Raw genomic sequence first — 13050 nt, 5'->3', positions numbered from 1 at the left:
GTGAAGTTTATTTCCTGATGGCTGTGGCTTCTTCCTGCAGCATAATACCACAAGGCAATGAAGCAAAAGTGTTTTAGGAATGCTCTGAATTCAAATCTATCTGCATATCTTGTATATTCTGTGTAAACAATGCCCCACCTCATAGCTTACACTAATTACATAAAATGCTGCTTTGGTGCCAGCATCCCTTCATGGGTCTAATGGAGTCCATGCCCCAATGTGCCAACACAGTGGGCAGGTGGTCATAATGTTACCCCTGATCAGCATTCAATGAAATGTAACTAAGAGAAAGAAGAGGAGGCTAGAGTCAGTGAGTGGTTTGAAATACTTAAAGAGCAGCGGCGTGGAATAATGACTCTTTAGTTTGGATTTCAGACTCTGTAAGTCTGCAGACATTTAACACAAATATAATACACACTAAAAGAGCCATGCTGCCTCTTTAATGGATCAACACCACTGATTGTAAACATAGTAAATGCTACATACATGAACACGCATTAAACATTTATGGAGTACATACGTGTCATGGAGATTTTCACAGATCTAACAAGAAAGAGATTATGTGAATACTGCACACAGCTTCTACAGATATTGTCTCTTTAAACTGATCTGCTGCAAGGCTAAACTCTCTTCTGGCCTTGCAGTGACATGCAAACTAAACCTAGCACAAAAGTTTCATAACACACACACACACACACACACTGATTAATGGTATAATTGAAAGCTCAGCTAATATTTCTCAGAATCTTGTCTGTCACTGTGGGAGATTTTCCTATATTTTCTTTGTGATTACTTTAATATTTTCCTCCATTCTCTTTCCTCTTTTTCTCTTTACTTAGTTTTTTCGGCTATCTGTGCTGCATGTCTCGGCTGGCAGTGAATAGGTTCTGTCGAGGCGAGTCTGCAGCTGCTGATTTGGTTCTGTTACAGATTGAAGTCTACAGTTGCATTGGCTTATGAAAGCTAAAGCTGAATAGCGGGCAAGGATTCACATTGTCATGGATATTAGCTAAGAAAACTTGGATCAGTAAGGTTTTGCGTTTGAGTCCGTATGAAATATATGAAGATGAGTCTGTAAGAAAACAGGGATGGAAAGTTGGATTTGAAGAAAAGACTGTCTAGATGCTGTAAACAAAATATGAAGAAAGATGTTCATGTCAAATCAGTGAACCCTGAAACGCTGCAGCTTTTTTTTTTTTTAATCTGTTATATAAGGCAGAGTTCAAACCATTTTGGTTTCAACTCTTCTTAATTTTGTATGTAGTTCATCTTTAGATTCAGTGCGTAAATTCATCATAGATGTTAATTTCTGTTATTGTCTTTGAAATGGCAATGAGAGACTCTGAAGGAGAACAGCGCAAATGAAAATATATTCATTAAGTTTGTCACTGGCTCTTAACGTTTTGTTTATTGCTGTAGTTTTGTAAACCTCGTATATAACATAGTTTTTATTTATTGGGATTTTTACACGAGGTAGCAAATACACAAATGAATAGATCCACAGTGTGGTGTGTGTTTATATTCAGTCTCTTTTACTCTGATATGTGGAAATAAATTTCACCTGTGTCAAATAATCTCAGTACAGCTCATCTGTAAAGAACTTTAGTCAACAATTGGAATCATCCACCTACTGACAGCTCTCTGGCAAGGAGAGCGTTAATCAGCAAAGCAGCGTTAAAGATCCATGTCTTAAGTAGGGCAATCTGTTGAGAGAAAAACTATTACTTGTGCAACACACTGCAGAATTTAGAGAGGGTAACAAGAAGAAAGCCAAAACATATCTGAGAAAAAAGTTGACTTTTACGTCTTACATGTAAAATGCCGTTTTGAGGAAGATCAACACTTTTTTCCTCTGTGCAACATGGTGCTGGGAGCATCATGCTATTTGGATGCTTTTTCTTAATAGGAACACAGAATTAGTCAGGATTGATGAATATGATGGAGATGGACAAAATAAAGAGCAGTCTAGGAAGACAACCTGGGTTCACCATAGCAGGTTAACAACCCAAAACATACAGAGCAAAAAAATGTAATCTTTAATAAAAGAACATTCATGTATAAGAATGTCCAATTGTAACTGAAACTGTGGTTTTAAAACTCGAAGACATGAAAATTGACGTCATGAAAGCTTTCTTCCAACCTGACCTGATCTTGAGGTGTTTTGCTAACAAACATTTCAGTATCAAGATGTACAATGCCTGGAGAAACCAGCCCAAATAGAACTACAGCTGTAACTGCAGGGTAAAGCTGTTCTGTAAAGTTTACCCTGGTGAAACTTTGGTGAAAGTGGATTCATATGCTGATGACACTCTTCTGATTCTAAAGGGTAAATGGCCTGCATAGTAATTTATTAACTCTAAAGGACCCCACAGCGCTTCGCTCTACATTCAGTCATCCGCTTGCAGATGGTGATGACCTACTTTGTAGCCACAGCTGACCTGGGACAGTCTGACAGAAACAAGACTGCGGTGCAGCTGTGGCACCAGGCCTTCTGACCAGCAAGGCTGGTCAGGTGTCTTGCCCAAACACACGACGACTGAGACAAGACCGAGGATTTGAACTCCTACCGCCGTCACCACCAGTGACTCTTGTTCCAAATGAAAACGGTGAAAGCGTTGCATCAAGTTTTCTTCCAAATCAGATGTTATGCACAACTTTGTGTCTGTCACTTTGAATTCCAGTAAAATATACAGAAGTGTGTGGTTGTAACATCGCAATGTCTGAAAAAAAGAACAAAAAAAGTCTATGGGTGTGAACACTTTCGTAAGACACTGTAGATAATGCTGTGGATGTGCCATATAATCAACTTTTGGAAGTCTATCAGTGACATTTCATAAGTCATCCATCTGCCGTCTGAGACAAACATTGACTGGGAAAAAAAATTGAATTTTCGCACGTCTGCTTACTTATGCTGCTTCTTCCACTGAGCTGAGTCGGGAAAATGCCGTGGAACAGTTTGGTTCCAGAGCAGAAAGACAGTTTGTGCGAAACTGAGTCCAATTATAGCAAAAATCTTGTCATATCACCTTGGACTCATTCCCCCTCCTCCCCCAGACAGGTTCCAGTCGCATACCAACAGTGACTTTTCATTGTCACAGGTCATCAGTGCCACAGACCCTTAAAGATTATTTCACATCCATCATACAGCGTCACCCCATTTCAGAATTATGCAGTGAAACTAACCATTGACCGACACACTCCTTTCTCCACCCTGAATCAATACTGAAGCATTTACTTTAGATGGTGATATCAAGATCTGTGCTTAGATCTTAAAAATAAAATGCAAAAAATCCTAATGATTCCTCATTTCCATAGGAAAGACACTTCACCTACCTTACCTGCTGCTTGTGGTCAGAGGCCACTGCTGCATGGCAGCTTTTTTTCTTTTACAATGAAACCACCATCTGCATTTAAATGTGTTTGTGACTGAAAGTTGTAGAAAAAATTTCTTTAATTGTTAAACAAGTAGACCATGATACAAACACACACTGAATTGGTTTAGGAATGGAGAAATCAGGGTGAGGCTACACTTCTGGAGTACCCTCAGCTCTGTTGAAAATATTTGGACTAAGATGAGTCGGTGCCAGAATTACGTCAAGATATTCTTGATGGTTTCAACAAATGTTTGGCCACTGAACCATGTTTGCTAAAAGACAATTTGTGATGGGTGTTTGTTTATTTTTAACCATATACTGTATGTCTAATTATGACTTTCTTTGGAATAAAAAATTCCTCAAAATGTGCAAGATAACTGGATTTTTGTTGTTGTTGTTGTTGCATCCTCATTCCATCTTGAAAAAGGAACAAGTTAAATCCATCGGTACGAGACTCTTGTTGACAAGTATGAGGTCATCATCTCATTATCTTCTCGTGTCAAAGGTTGTATCGATATAGTTAAGTGACGAATATGAAAACATCTTTCTTTTGTCTGAGTAATATGATAACATTTAACAGTTCTTTTACGTCCTGCTCTTACTGAATTACTGTAAAAAAAAAACATTTTTCTTCCCTGGCTCATATCAAAATTGATCCCTGCACATCTGCTTCGGGAGCCATTACTACATACGTTTTTTTTGACCGTCCTTTTCTGACTGTCAGCTCTGTGGACTCCTTGTCTGGTTCATGAGCCAAGTATGTGCAGTTGGCATTGACAGCAAGATTGATATGGATTGCACACTATAGTGATGCTTATTATAAGGCACACTGAAAGCTCTGTTCAGTGTCAGTGTTGTCACTCAGATATAAAGCTGTGCTTTCCTGTAGGAGGTTGACAGACACGGCCTTTGGGAACAAGCCTGGAATTATTCTCTCAGGGAAATTATTCTAAGGTCCTTGGCTGCGCTCAGATGCCTGCATCCAAACAAAGGCGTGGTGATAAAACATCTAAAGGCTCTCAGTTTCAGAATGTCAAGAGATTTTTTTTTTTTGATTTATAGTTTTTCTCTAAATATCCCCAGAGACTGAAGCGTTTCTTTGGGAGAGACTATTAGACACTTTACCTAATAATGGTGTTTGCTTAGTGTTTCAGGGTGGGAAAAAAAACAAAAAAAAAAACAACAACTTTAGGGAGATTTATTTTTTAAGGTGATAAGCTTCGAAAAAAAAAAAAAACTCAAAATACATTTCAAAAAGCTAAAACTGGCAGAAAAAACTGTATCAATCCTGTCTGCTTTTAGGTAATACTACCTTCACAATTTTCTGGATATCTTCTGGCCCCTACACTTCTCATTTCCCTTCTCCCTCTTTTGGCAATCCATAAACCAAGCATCACATTCTTGTTCTCATGCTTTGGCCTTTGCTGTTGTTTTTTTCCCCCCCTCTCTCTCGTTGTCTGTACAGCTGAAGGAGTTGCACAACTGTTTGGCTTCAAATTTTCATAACTCAAAGTTATAACTAATATGAGAGTGACAGAAAACCACAGGAAGTACTGTGTGTATTAACAGCATTGTGTCTATGAACAGAGCCACTGCATATGAGAATGGATTAAATTCATATCTGTCTTACGCCTGTCGTTTTTTTTGTTTTTTCATTCCTTGTCCTCTGTGTTTCAGGAAGCACATGCTTTCATTAGTGCAGAAAAGCCAGAGGATGTGACAGAGGACAGGGTAAGAGCTGAGCTGAGTAAGACTCAAACTCAGGCTCCCACACAGTGGGTGAGGAGGAGCTCCAGGTCTGCGGACAAGGAGGAACTTGTTGTGAGTCTCTTGCACTACTCTGTTTGTCCATCAGATGGAGACAGAGCATTTCATTTATCCATAAAACGTCTTTTAAGACAGAAAGTCCGTTTCTACAAAAACACTTTTGACTCCCAGCTTGCCCGTCAAATGAAACCATACCTTTTTGGTGTCACTCTCATTAATACTGTTCCATTTATATTTCTCTTTAGGGTACAAACTACAGAAAAACTAATGCCGCAATGGAGATGAGACTAATTAACAGAGACTCCTTCTGGGCACGTGCTGAAGTACGTCAAATGCATGCAAAGATGGACTTTTGATTAACATAATTTCAACAAATGCAAGACAAAGAATAAAAAAAACTGAATACATGAACTAAAGTACGTTATTTTGATGCCCTTCGTGTGTTTCAGCGTGAAGAGGAAGCGCGCAAAGATGAGGAAAAGAGAAGGGCGACGGAGGAGAGACGGCGGCTTGAAAGAGAGAGAATTCTGAAGGAGCGAAGGGATGCAGAGGAGAGAGACAGAAAAATGAACGAAAAACTTCAGATGATTGAGGAGCAGAGGTCTGAACACTGCACTGAACGTTATGCCAGTTCACCTCTGACTAATTTTTAATTCACTTCACAGATTAAAACTTATGTATAAAATATATTTGCATGAACATGTTTTCGATCATTCACTTTCTTTAGGCATTAAAGTTTTTAAAGATAAGGTTGTTTACATCTGATCAGATGTAATTCGGTCTCTTGTAAACTACTTGCAGATCCACACCTTAACTCACTTCTTGCCTTCAGCATTCTCCCACACAATTACAACAGAAAACATGTACAGAGACAGCTGGACATAATCTGAAGGTTTTGAGAATTAAGACACAAACCTTCAGTTTATATTGTGAAGTTTGAAGCACATAGACATGCAGCTAGGTGTGCATATTGCACAGCTGTCACCATCTCCTTGCCCTCGAGGGTAAATGTTAGAAATGTTATTTTTTTTTCTTTATTAGATAAATTCTCCATATACATATATATATATATATATATANTTTTTTCTCTTCAAAATGCAGAATTGCTTTCTAAAACACATCAATCTGTTTTACACAGGATTATATATATATATATATATATATACACATATATATATATACATATAAAGTAGTAATGCCAAGTTCAAAGTTCTTCCAAAAGTTCACCTCACTCATTGGCATCCTCATTTAAACATAATTTATTCTTATCAAAAGAAACAAAGTATAGTATAATCTGTTTAATTGCTAAAAGACTTTAAACTTTCACCTGTTTCATTGAAATTATTTTTTACAGACAAAAACAAAGAGCAGAAGAAGAAGAGCTACGCAAGAAGGAGAAGTTAAGATGGGTGAGGATAAAAACAAAAAACAAACTTTTGCTGAGCCTTTTCTCACATCACACGGTATTTCAGCGTTATGATTTGACGCTATGACTGCAGAGAAATTGTGTGAAAGTTAAAATGGGGTCATAGAGTTTCTACTAAATCAAAAAGAAACAAAAAGCATTACTTGAAGCATGCTTTCTGTAAATCACAGCTTAAGTGTTTGCAGATAAAACACCTAGATACATGTATTGTTTTTCTACCAGGAGCTGCAGCAAAGAGAGCATGAAGAGGATATGAGGGCTCGTCTTAGACGAAGTGAATCCATAGAGAAAGCAGCTGTAAGTTGTTCCTGCCAAATGACTGTTAAAATGACCCTTTTGTGACTGAGTGATGAAAAATCATGTTTATTCTTAGAAGATTTGGACTTTTTGCAGAACTGAAATTAGTCAGTTATTTCTATAAATAGTTGAAACAAGAGGTTTACATACACTAAATAATAATAAAAAAAAGCACCTTTTTTTTCTTCACTGTCTGAAGTTAAATTAGATCAAACTTCTCGTGTTTTGGGGAAGTTAGAATTACAAAATTATTTCTATTTGCTAAATACTAGAAATATATATCAAGAACAATATCTAGAGATATTTCCGTAACTTCCTTTGAATTCAGAAGTTTATATACACTTGCTTAGGATCACGGATAATTGTCTTTTATACTATATGAAGACATTTGCAAATAAATCACATACATATTTTTCTCTCAATATTGAAGAAAGAAAGCATTTTGGTAGTAATTATGTCCTAAAACAAGAGGAGTTTGATCTGAGTTAATGTCAGGCAGGGAGAAAAATATTAATTAGTATGTGTCTTGTGTTTGTAAACTTCTGGTTGTAGCTGTACTTATTTCTGCACATTCAATTTTTTTTTACTGCTGTATATTTGATGACCTGTAGGAGGCAGCAGCATTGGTGTCCCAGCGCTCCATGAACCCCAGAGAGTTTTTCAGACAACTGTCATCATCTTCATCACAGAGCCCCACCAGTCCTGGATCTTCCCGCAGTGGTAGGATTTGTTTTGTTTTTTTTTTCTCTTCAAAATGCAGAATTGCTTTCTAAAACACATCAATCTGTTTTACACAGGATTATATATATATATATATATATTTTTTTGCATGTCCAACCTGTGTTATTTTTAGAGCTGATAACTGCTTTGTTCCTCTGCAGGAAAACCATTTAGACGATACCAGCGCAGTCTGACAGATACAGCTTTCATCTTCTCAAAAGCAGAAGAAAGCGCAGCGTCTTCTCCGTACACTTCTCCGTTGGTCTCCCCCTTTTCGAGAGCTCCTCACTCTCCCGTTTTCCGGGCCGTGTCTCCCCCGAGGAGCCCAGAGTTTTACCCCGTCGCCTCCCCGGAGAAGCCCAGAGCCCCCATGTCTCCGCCCACCTCACCCATCCGGCCTGCCCCCCCAGTTTCAGCTCTGCCCATTATTCCACAGAGTACCAACCGGTTTCAGGCCGCGGCCGAGCCCGAGGCTTCAGAACCGACAGAACCGTCTGCTCCTCCTGCCTCACCGAGTCTCTTAGATTCTTTGCCTCCGACTGTGATAGATGAAAACATCGCTCAGCTGCTTTCAGAGGCAGAGCAGCAACCTTTGAACTTTGAGCCTTCGCAGTTTTTAACAAACCGTCCTGATCCGAACACAGGTAAGGCTGAATGGCAAGCCAAGAATATATTGAACAAATTTATGGAAAGATTATATACTTATCAACTTTCAGATGCTTCAGAGCTTTTAAGTATTTTAGACATGAGTGTAAGTAAAAACTATGCACTTTTCCCCACATTGCCACATCATGAGCGCCAATTTTGACCAGCTTCTCCATCCATGCTGAAGGAAAACCTTCCCACAGCATTGTTTTGCTACTGTCGTGATTCACAGTGTTTTCAGGACAGATGTGTTTATGACAAACTTTATTTGGGGTAATTGTGACTTTCTTTCAACATTTGCTTTCTTCTTCTCCTTCTACCTTCTAATTAAAATTGTCCTGGCTCAGTCTGTCTGCCATTCTGGTAGGTTTGCTCTTCTACCACACGCTTTCCATTTTTCCTAACTCTGCTTTAAATGTCTTCACCTCATTCCGATCCGGTCTGGTATTTTTCTGGTCTTCATGATACTCTTTATTTATTAATCCTCTCTAACGACGATCAAAAGCCTTCACAGTGCATCTGAATTTATGCTGAAATTAAAGTGCACACAGGTGGACTCTATTTAAAAATTAGGTGACTTTTAAAGGCAGTTGGCCGGAGTGCATGGAGTGGGCATCGGATTTAAAGGGGCTGAATTCAGTTTTCAGCCATGCATTAATTTCCTCTTATATAAATTATTCATGGCTTAGTGTTACTTTCTTACCTAAAACAGTGATAAAATACATTTAAGTTTGCGGTCGCAATGAAATGTGTAAAATATATGTTTGCAAGGCACTGCAATGCCATCAACAAATACTTGTGATTTTTGTATTTGAATTTTAATTGTATAATTGTTCCAATTGGCAGAATTCAACACACCAGGCCTCGGCAACACCAAGCTGGTCTTAGACACTGGCTTCAAAGTGCAAGCTGTGCTGGTGGAAGCAGATGAGGAAGAGGAACTACAGGAGGAGCAGGAGGGAGATGAAGCTGAAACACAACCAGAGGTGGATTCTGTCACCGCTGAACCAGACCGGATCGAGACAAAGGAGGTAGATAAAGAAGAGATGCAAGAGGTGAAGGAAGACGAGAAGGAGGAGCAAAACGAGTTGGACAAGGAGGAGGAGCATGAAGAAGAGGGTAAAGGTAGAGGACCTGAGGAAGAGGAGAAGGAAGAGAAGTATGAGGAGGAGGATATGGAAGAGCAGCATGAGGAGGATAACGAGAAGGAGCTGGAGGAGGACGAAGAGGTGGCATCAAAACAGGAAACTGACCCTTCATCACCGGCAGAACCAGCAGAGATGCCACAGGTTGAAGAGGAGGCAGAGGAAGCCGAAGAAGAGAGCAATTATTCAGGATACAGCCAGACTCTTGCTGAGCCTGCTGAGTTTTCTGAGGAAGAGGAGGAGTCAGTATGCACAGGTAGTTCTTGTCACTCCTACTGTCACAGATCATAAATGTGCTGAAACCTTCAAAAATAATTGAAATCAACTCCAATTCTATTCAGATTTTTCCTATGTCGCTATCAAAGATCCTGAACCAGCTCGTCAAGATATCAAGCACGAGACTCTACTTCCATCAACCAATGGGATGACAAATGGTGGCGGCACAGAGGAACAAAATGGCACAGGTTTAAAACTATATACTTTTTTCAATGACCACATATTTTTACAGTTTCAGCTCAGATTGAATTGTTCTAAATTAGTTTCCTCTGTATTTTCAGTGAGGTCCTTGAGTCCAACAGACACAGACGGCAGCACCTCTGAGTCTCCTGTCTGCTACAGAGTTCACACAACCACAGAAGATGGAGACATCACTGAGGATAGAGAGCAGCAGATCTCTGAAAATGGACAAGAGGTGTTTTTTTTTCTTCCCCCAGACCTAAATATAATGTTTTAAGGCATATAGCAACGTTTACACATTTTCTTCAGAGAATTATTCTTCCAAACCAATTGAGAGTAAAATAAAGATGGATTTCCATGATGTATTTCTTAATGGTGGCACAACAATGTGGCATAAAATCATTAAGAACAATAGAAGCTTGACATGCAGTGAGGGAAATGGTTATATCATCTGACCACGTCATAGGCTCCCAAACCTTCAATCAAACATCAGATTGATCAATGACAAGTGGCGTTATATCTTGTACTTTGTTTTGCGAAACATCCCAACAGCCATTTCCTCTTGTCCAAAGTGGTCAAGAGGCATGAAAGGATGACAATGATTTGAAGTCATTTGTCTTTCAGAAAAAGCAGTTGAGTACTTTCTTAAAGTGACAGGGCATCTTTGTTCGCCTCTTGGGCACATTACCGGTCTGTACACGTCAGAATTCCTGTTGGTTGGTAGACACCCAAATATTCATTTCACTCCAACAAAGGTAAATCAATTACAGAAACATTCTCACAAATTCAGCTTGGTATCATATATTTATTTTCCTCACCAATGCTCAGGACTGTCCTAATGATGAATGATGTATATCATGATTTGACTCCAGAAATTTCAACAGAAAAAAAGTTACTTGAACATTTTACTGGAACATCTGTCAGTGTTCCTGGAAGTGATGTAATTTTTCTCAAACTTATCATGCTAGTTGAACAAGAAATTCAGCATTTCATGATTATAGCCTGTTCTCTTTTTTCCCCCCATTGAATTTTCCTTTCCACCGCAGGATTTAGCCGACCGACATATGTGCGTCCGAGCTCTGTATGACTACCAGGCAGGTAAGCTGCCATTTGGAGGATAATTACCACACATGTTCGCATAAAGTGCCTCCGTTTTGCAGTAATTACACTGTGATTATCTGGTCCTCACCATGTTATCTTGTGTTTCCCACAGAGGACGAATCCGAGATCTCCTTTGAACCCGGTGACATCATCAGGGACGTGGAGACAGTGGACAAAGCCTGGTGGAGGGGGTGGAGCAAAGACGGCCGTCAGGGTTTATTCCCCGCTAATTACGTGGAAACCATATAGGCAGACAGAGGCACGCTATACACCTACACACACACACACACTTTCACACACATGCACACATACACTCAGGGACACCTTCTCTTCTCTTGTTTCTGCATGTTTTTACCTTAATCCTCCCACTGAAACTTTATGCTCTCTTTTCTGTAGGAAGAATAAAGAAACACGAGACTCCTTGTGCTGAAGAAAGCATAAAGAAAAGTGTAACTCTTTTATTTTTGATTTTTTTTTTTTTTTGGAGAACAACATAGTATGCAGAAATTACCTAGCCTAATTTTGTATGGATAAAATAGTAAAGACCTTTCCCTGGACCAAAATAACTTATTTTCTTTTGAGAAGCAGTGGAAATGTAATTCAGGGGGAGAAATAAGGGGGCGCAGATGATGGGAAACTTGGTTTGCTTCTTAGTAACACAAACATGTTTTAACTGCAGTGCTCCTGTTTGATCCACGCATATAACAAGCATACCTCTGCTCACCATTCACATCCATATACCAGGTATCATCTTTGTCATCATTATCCTGTGTCTCTTCCATTATTTTGGAGCTCTGCATTTTCCTACTGATGTTCTCACATCACAGGTTAATTTACCAAACCAGAGCAAGAAACAAAGCAAATTATGAAAAATCAGCAGAAAATGATGTTGAACTTCACTCCTGATGATGAAAAACTATTTTTTTATATGTATATGGGTTGTATGTTGATGTATGTCTCATTTCCTAGTTTTTAACAATTGCTTGCATTTTTGGAACACGATCTGACTCAACAATTCAACAGACTGTATATAAGAATGTATATATATAAAAAAAAACAATGATTCTGTCCTTTTCAATTCGTAGGTCATATATTTCTAAGTTCTTATTTTAATGGTATCTCTTTATTATGTACTCCTAACTTTCAAATATACAGCCTTTATGCACTTAAACTACTTCAAAATGTTTCTGTTTGTTTTTATTCTTACATGTAATGCTTTAAAAAAAACACACAAAAAAACAAGCTACATCTGTCCTTGATCTCACCCTTTTACGTAAAGTCATTTCATTTTTAATATTTTATATTCCATAATACTCATTTTAAGCATCAACACAGTCTGCACTTCTTTATAAGAAAAATAACATATTTTTTCTAGTGTTACAACAAAAGCCCTCTCTAGTATTTGGTATTTAGCATTAAGTTTAATAAAATCAACTGCAACATAGATAAATACGAGATACTTGGATAAATAAATTACTTTTGAATTTAATATGAACTGAATTAGAAACTTCACCAAACCAAAGAAGCATCAAAGCAAAGTCTAGAAACAAGATGAATAAAAATGCCTTTATAACATTGTATAGCTAATACATATCTAATTTAGTCTTTATTTAGCTTTTATAATTTACTGCAGACATTTGATATTTTTCTTCAAGTGTTATATTGCAGAAATACTGTATGTAATGTTTACCATTAAATATGAACACATGAATTAAGCTTCTGTCACACTGTTTCCTACTTTGTATGGATATCTATTAAAAATGTGTCATTCTGATCAAAAAGTGAGAAAAGTAAGTGTATTTTGTGAATTTTCACTCTCAGTAAATGTATATTGGGATCAAAGATGTGGGATTCAGCATTAAACTACGACACCACGAGTTACAACGTATTGATTTTGCCATGACACCATCTTGTTCAGGTATTTTTATTTTCTTTTTACTATTTAAGGATCAACTAATACTAAATTAAAATTATATTTACATGTTATACAATTGTCTCCAAGTATTTCAGGAAATAGCTCATGCTATGAACTTCGCTTTCAGTTTTAAGCATCTGCCATCCTGATCTTCATCGGCACAGACAGAGATATGAATATTGTCTCTTGAGGATGTCTGTTATT

At 38.1% G+C, this 13050-nt stretch overlaps 1 protein-coding gene across 2 annotated transcripts in view; it reads left to right on the top strand.

The window, feature by feature from the left end:
• LOC103145185 (drebrin-like protein A) overlaps window positions 1–12646 on the top strand; it is a 34648-nt gene extending 22002 nt beyond the window's left edge. The window contains exons 5-16 of one of the 2 annotated variants that reach the window (XM_007562537.2): window positions 5052–5195; window positions 5387–5464; window positions 5591–5742; window positions 6496–6550; window positions 6790–6864; window positions 7476–7584; window positions 7746–8228; window positions 9076–9630; window positions 9740–9838; window positions 9932–10065; window positions 10877–10928; window positions 11044–12646. In XM_007562537.2, coding sequence (XP_007562599.1) covers window positions 5052–5195; window positions 5387–5464; window positions 5591–5742; window positions 6496–6550; window positions 6790–6864; window positions 7476–7584; window positions 7746–8228; window positions 9076–9630; window positions 9740–9838; window positions 9932–10065; window positions 10877–10928; window positions 11044–11180 — 2073 coding nt within the window. In that variant the 3' untranslated portion in view covers window positions 11181–12646. Of the gene's footprint in view, window positions 1–5051; window positions 5196–5386; window positions 5465–5590; window positions 5743–6495; window positions 6551–6789; window positions 6865–7475; window positions 7585–7745; window positions 8229–9075; window positions 9631–9715; window positions 9839–9931; window positions 10066–10876; window positions 10929–11043 lie in introns of both variants that reach the window. The other variant, XM_007562521.2, reaches the window with a different exon arrangement.
• The last annotated feature ends 404 nt before the right edge of the window (window positions 12647–13050 follow it).

Source organism: Poecilia formosa, unplaced genomic scaffold (genome assembly GCF_000485575.1).
Source record: "Poecilia formosa unplaced genomic scaffold, Poecilia_formosa-5.1.2 Scaffold5, whole genome shotgun sequence".
Classification (NCBI taxonomy): Eukaryota; Metazoa; Chordata; class Actinopteri; order Cyprinodontiformes; family Poeciliidae; genus Poecilia; species Poecilia formosa.
This window is presented reverse-complemented; position numbering and strand designations above follow the sequence as displayed.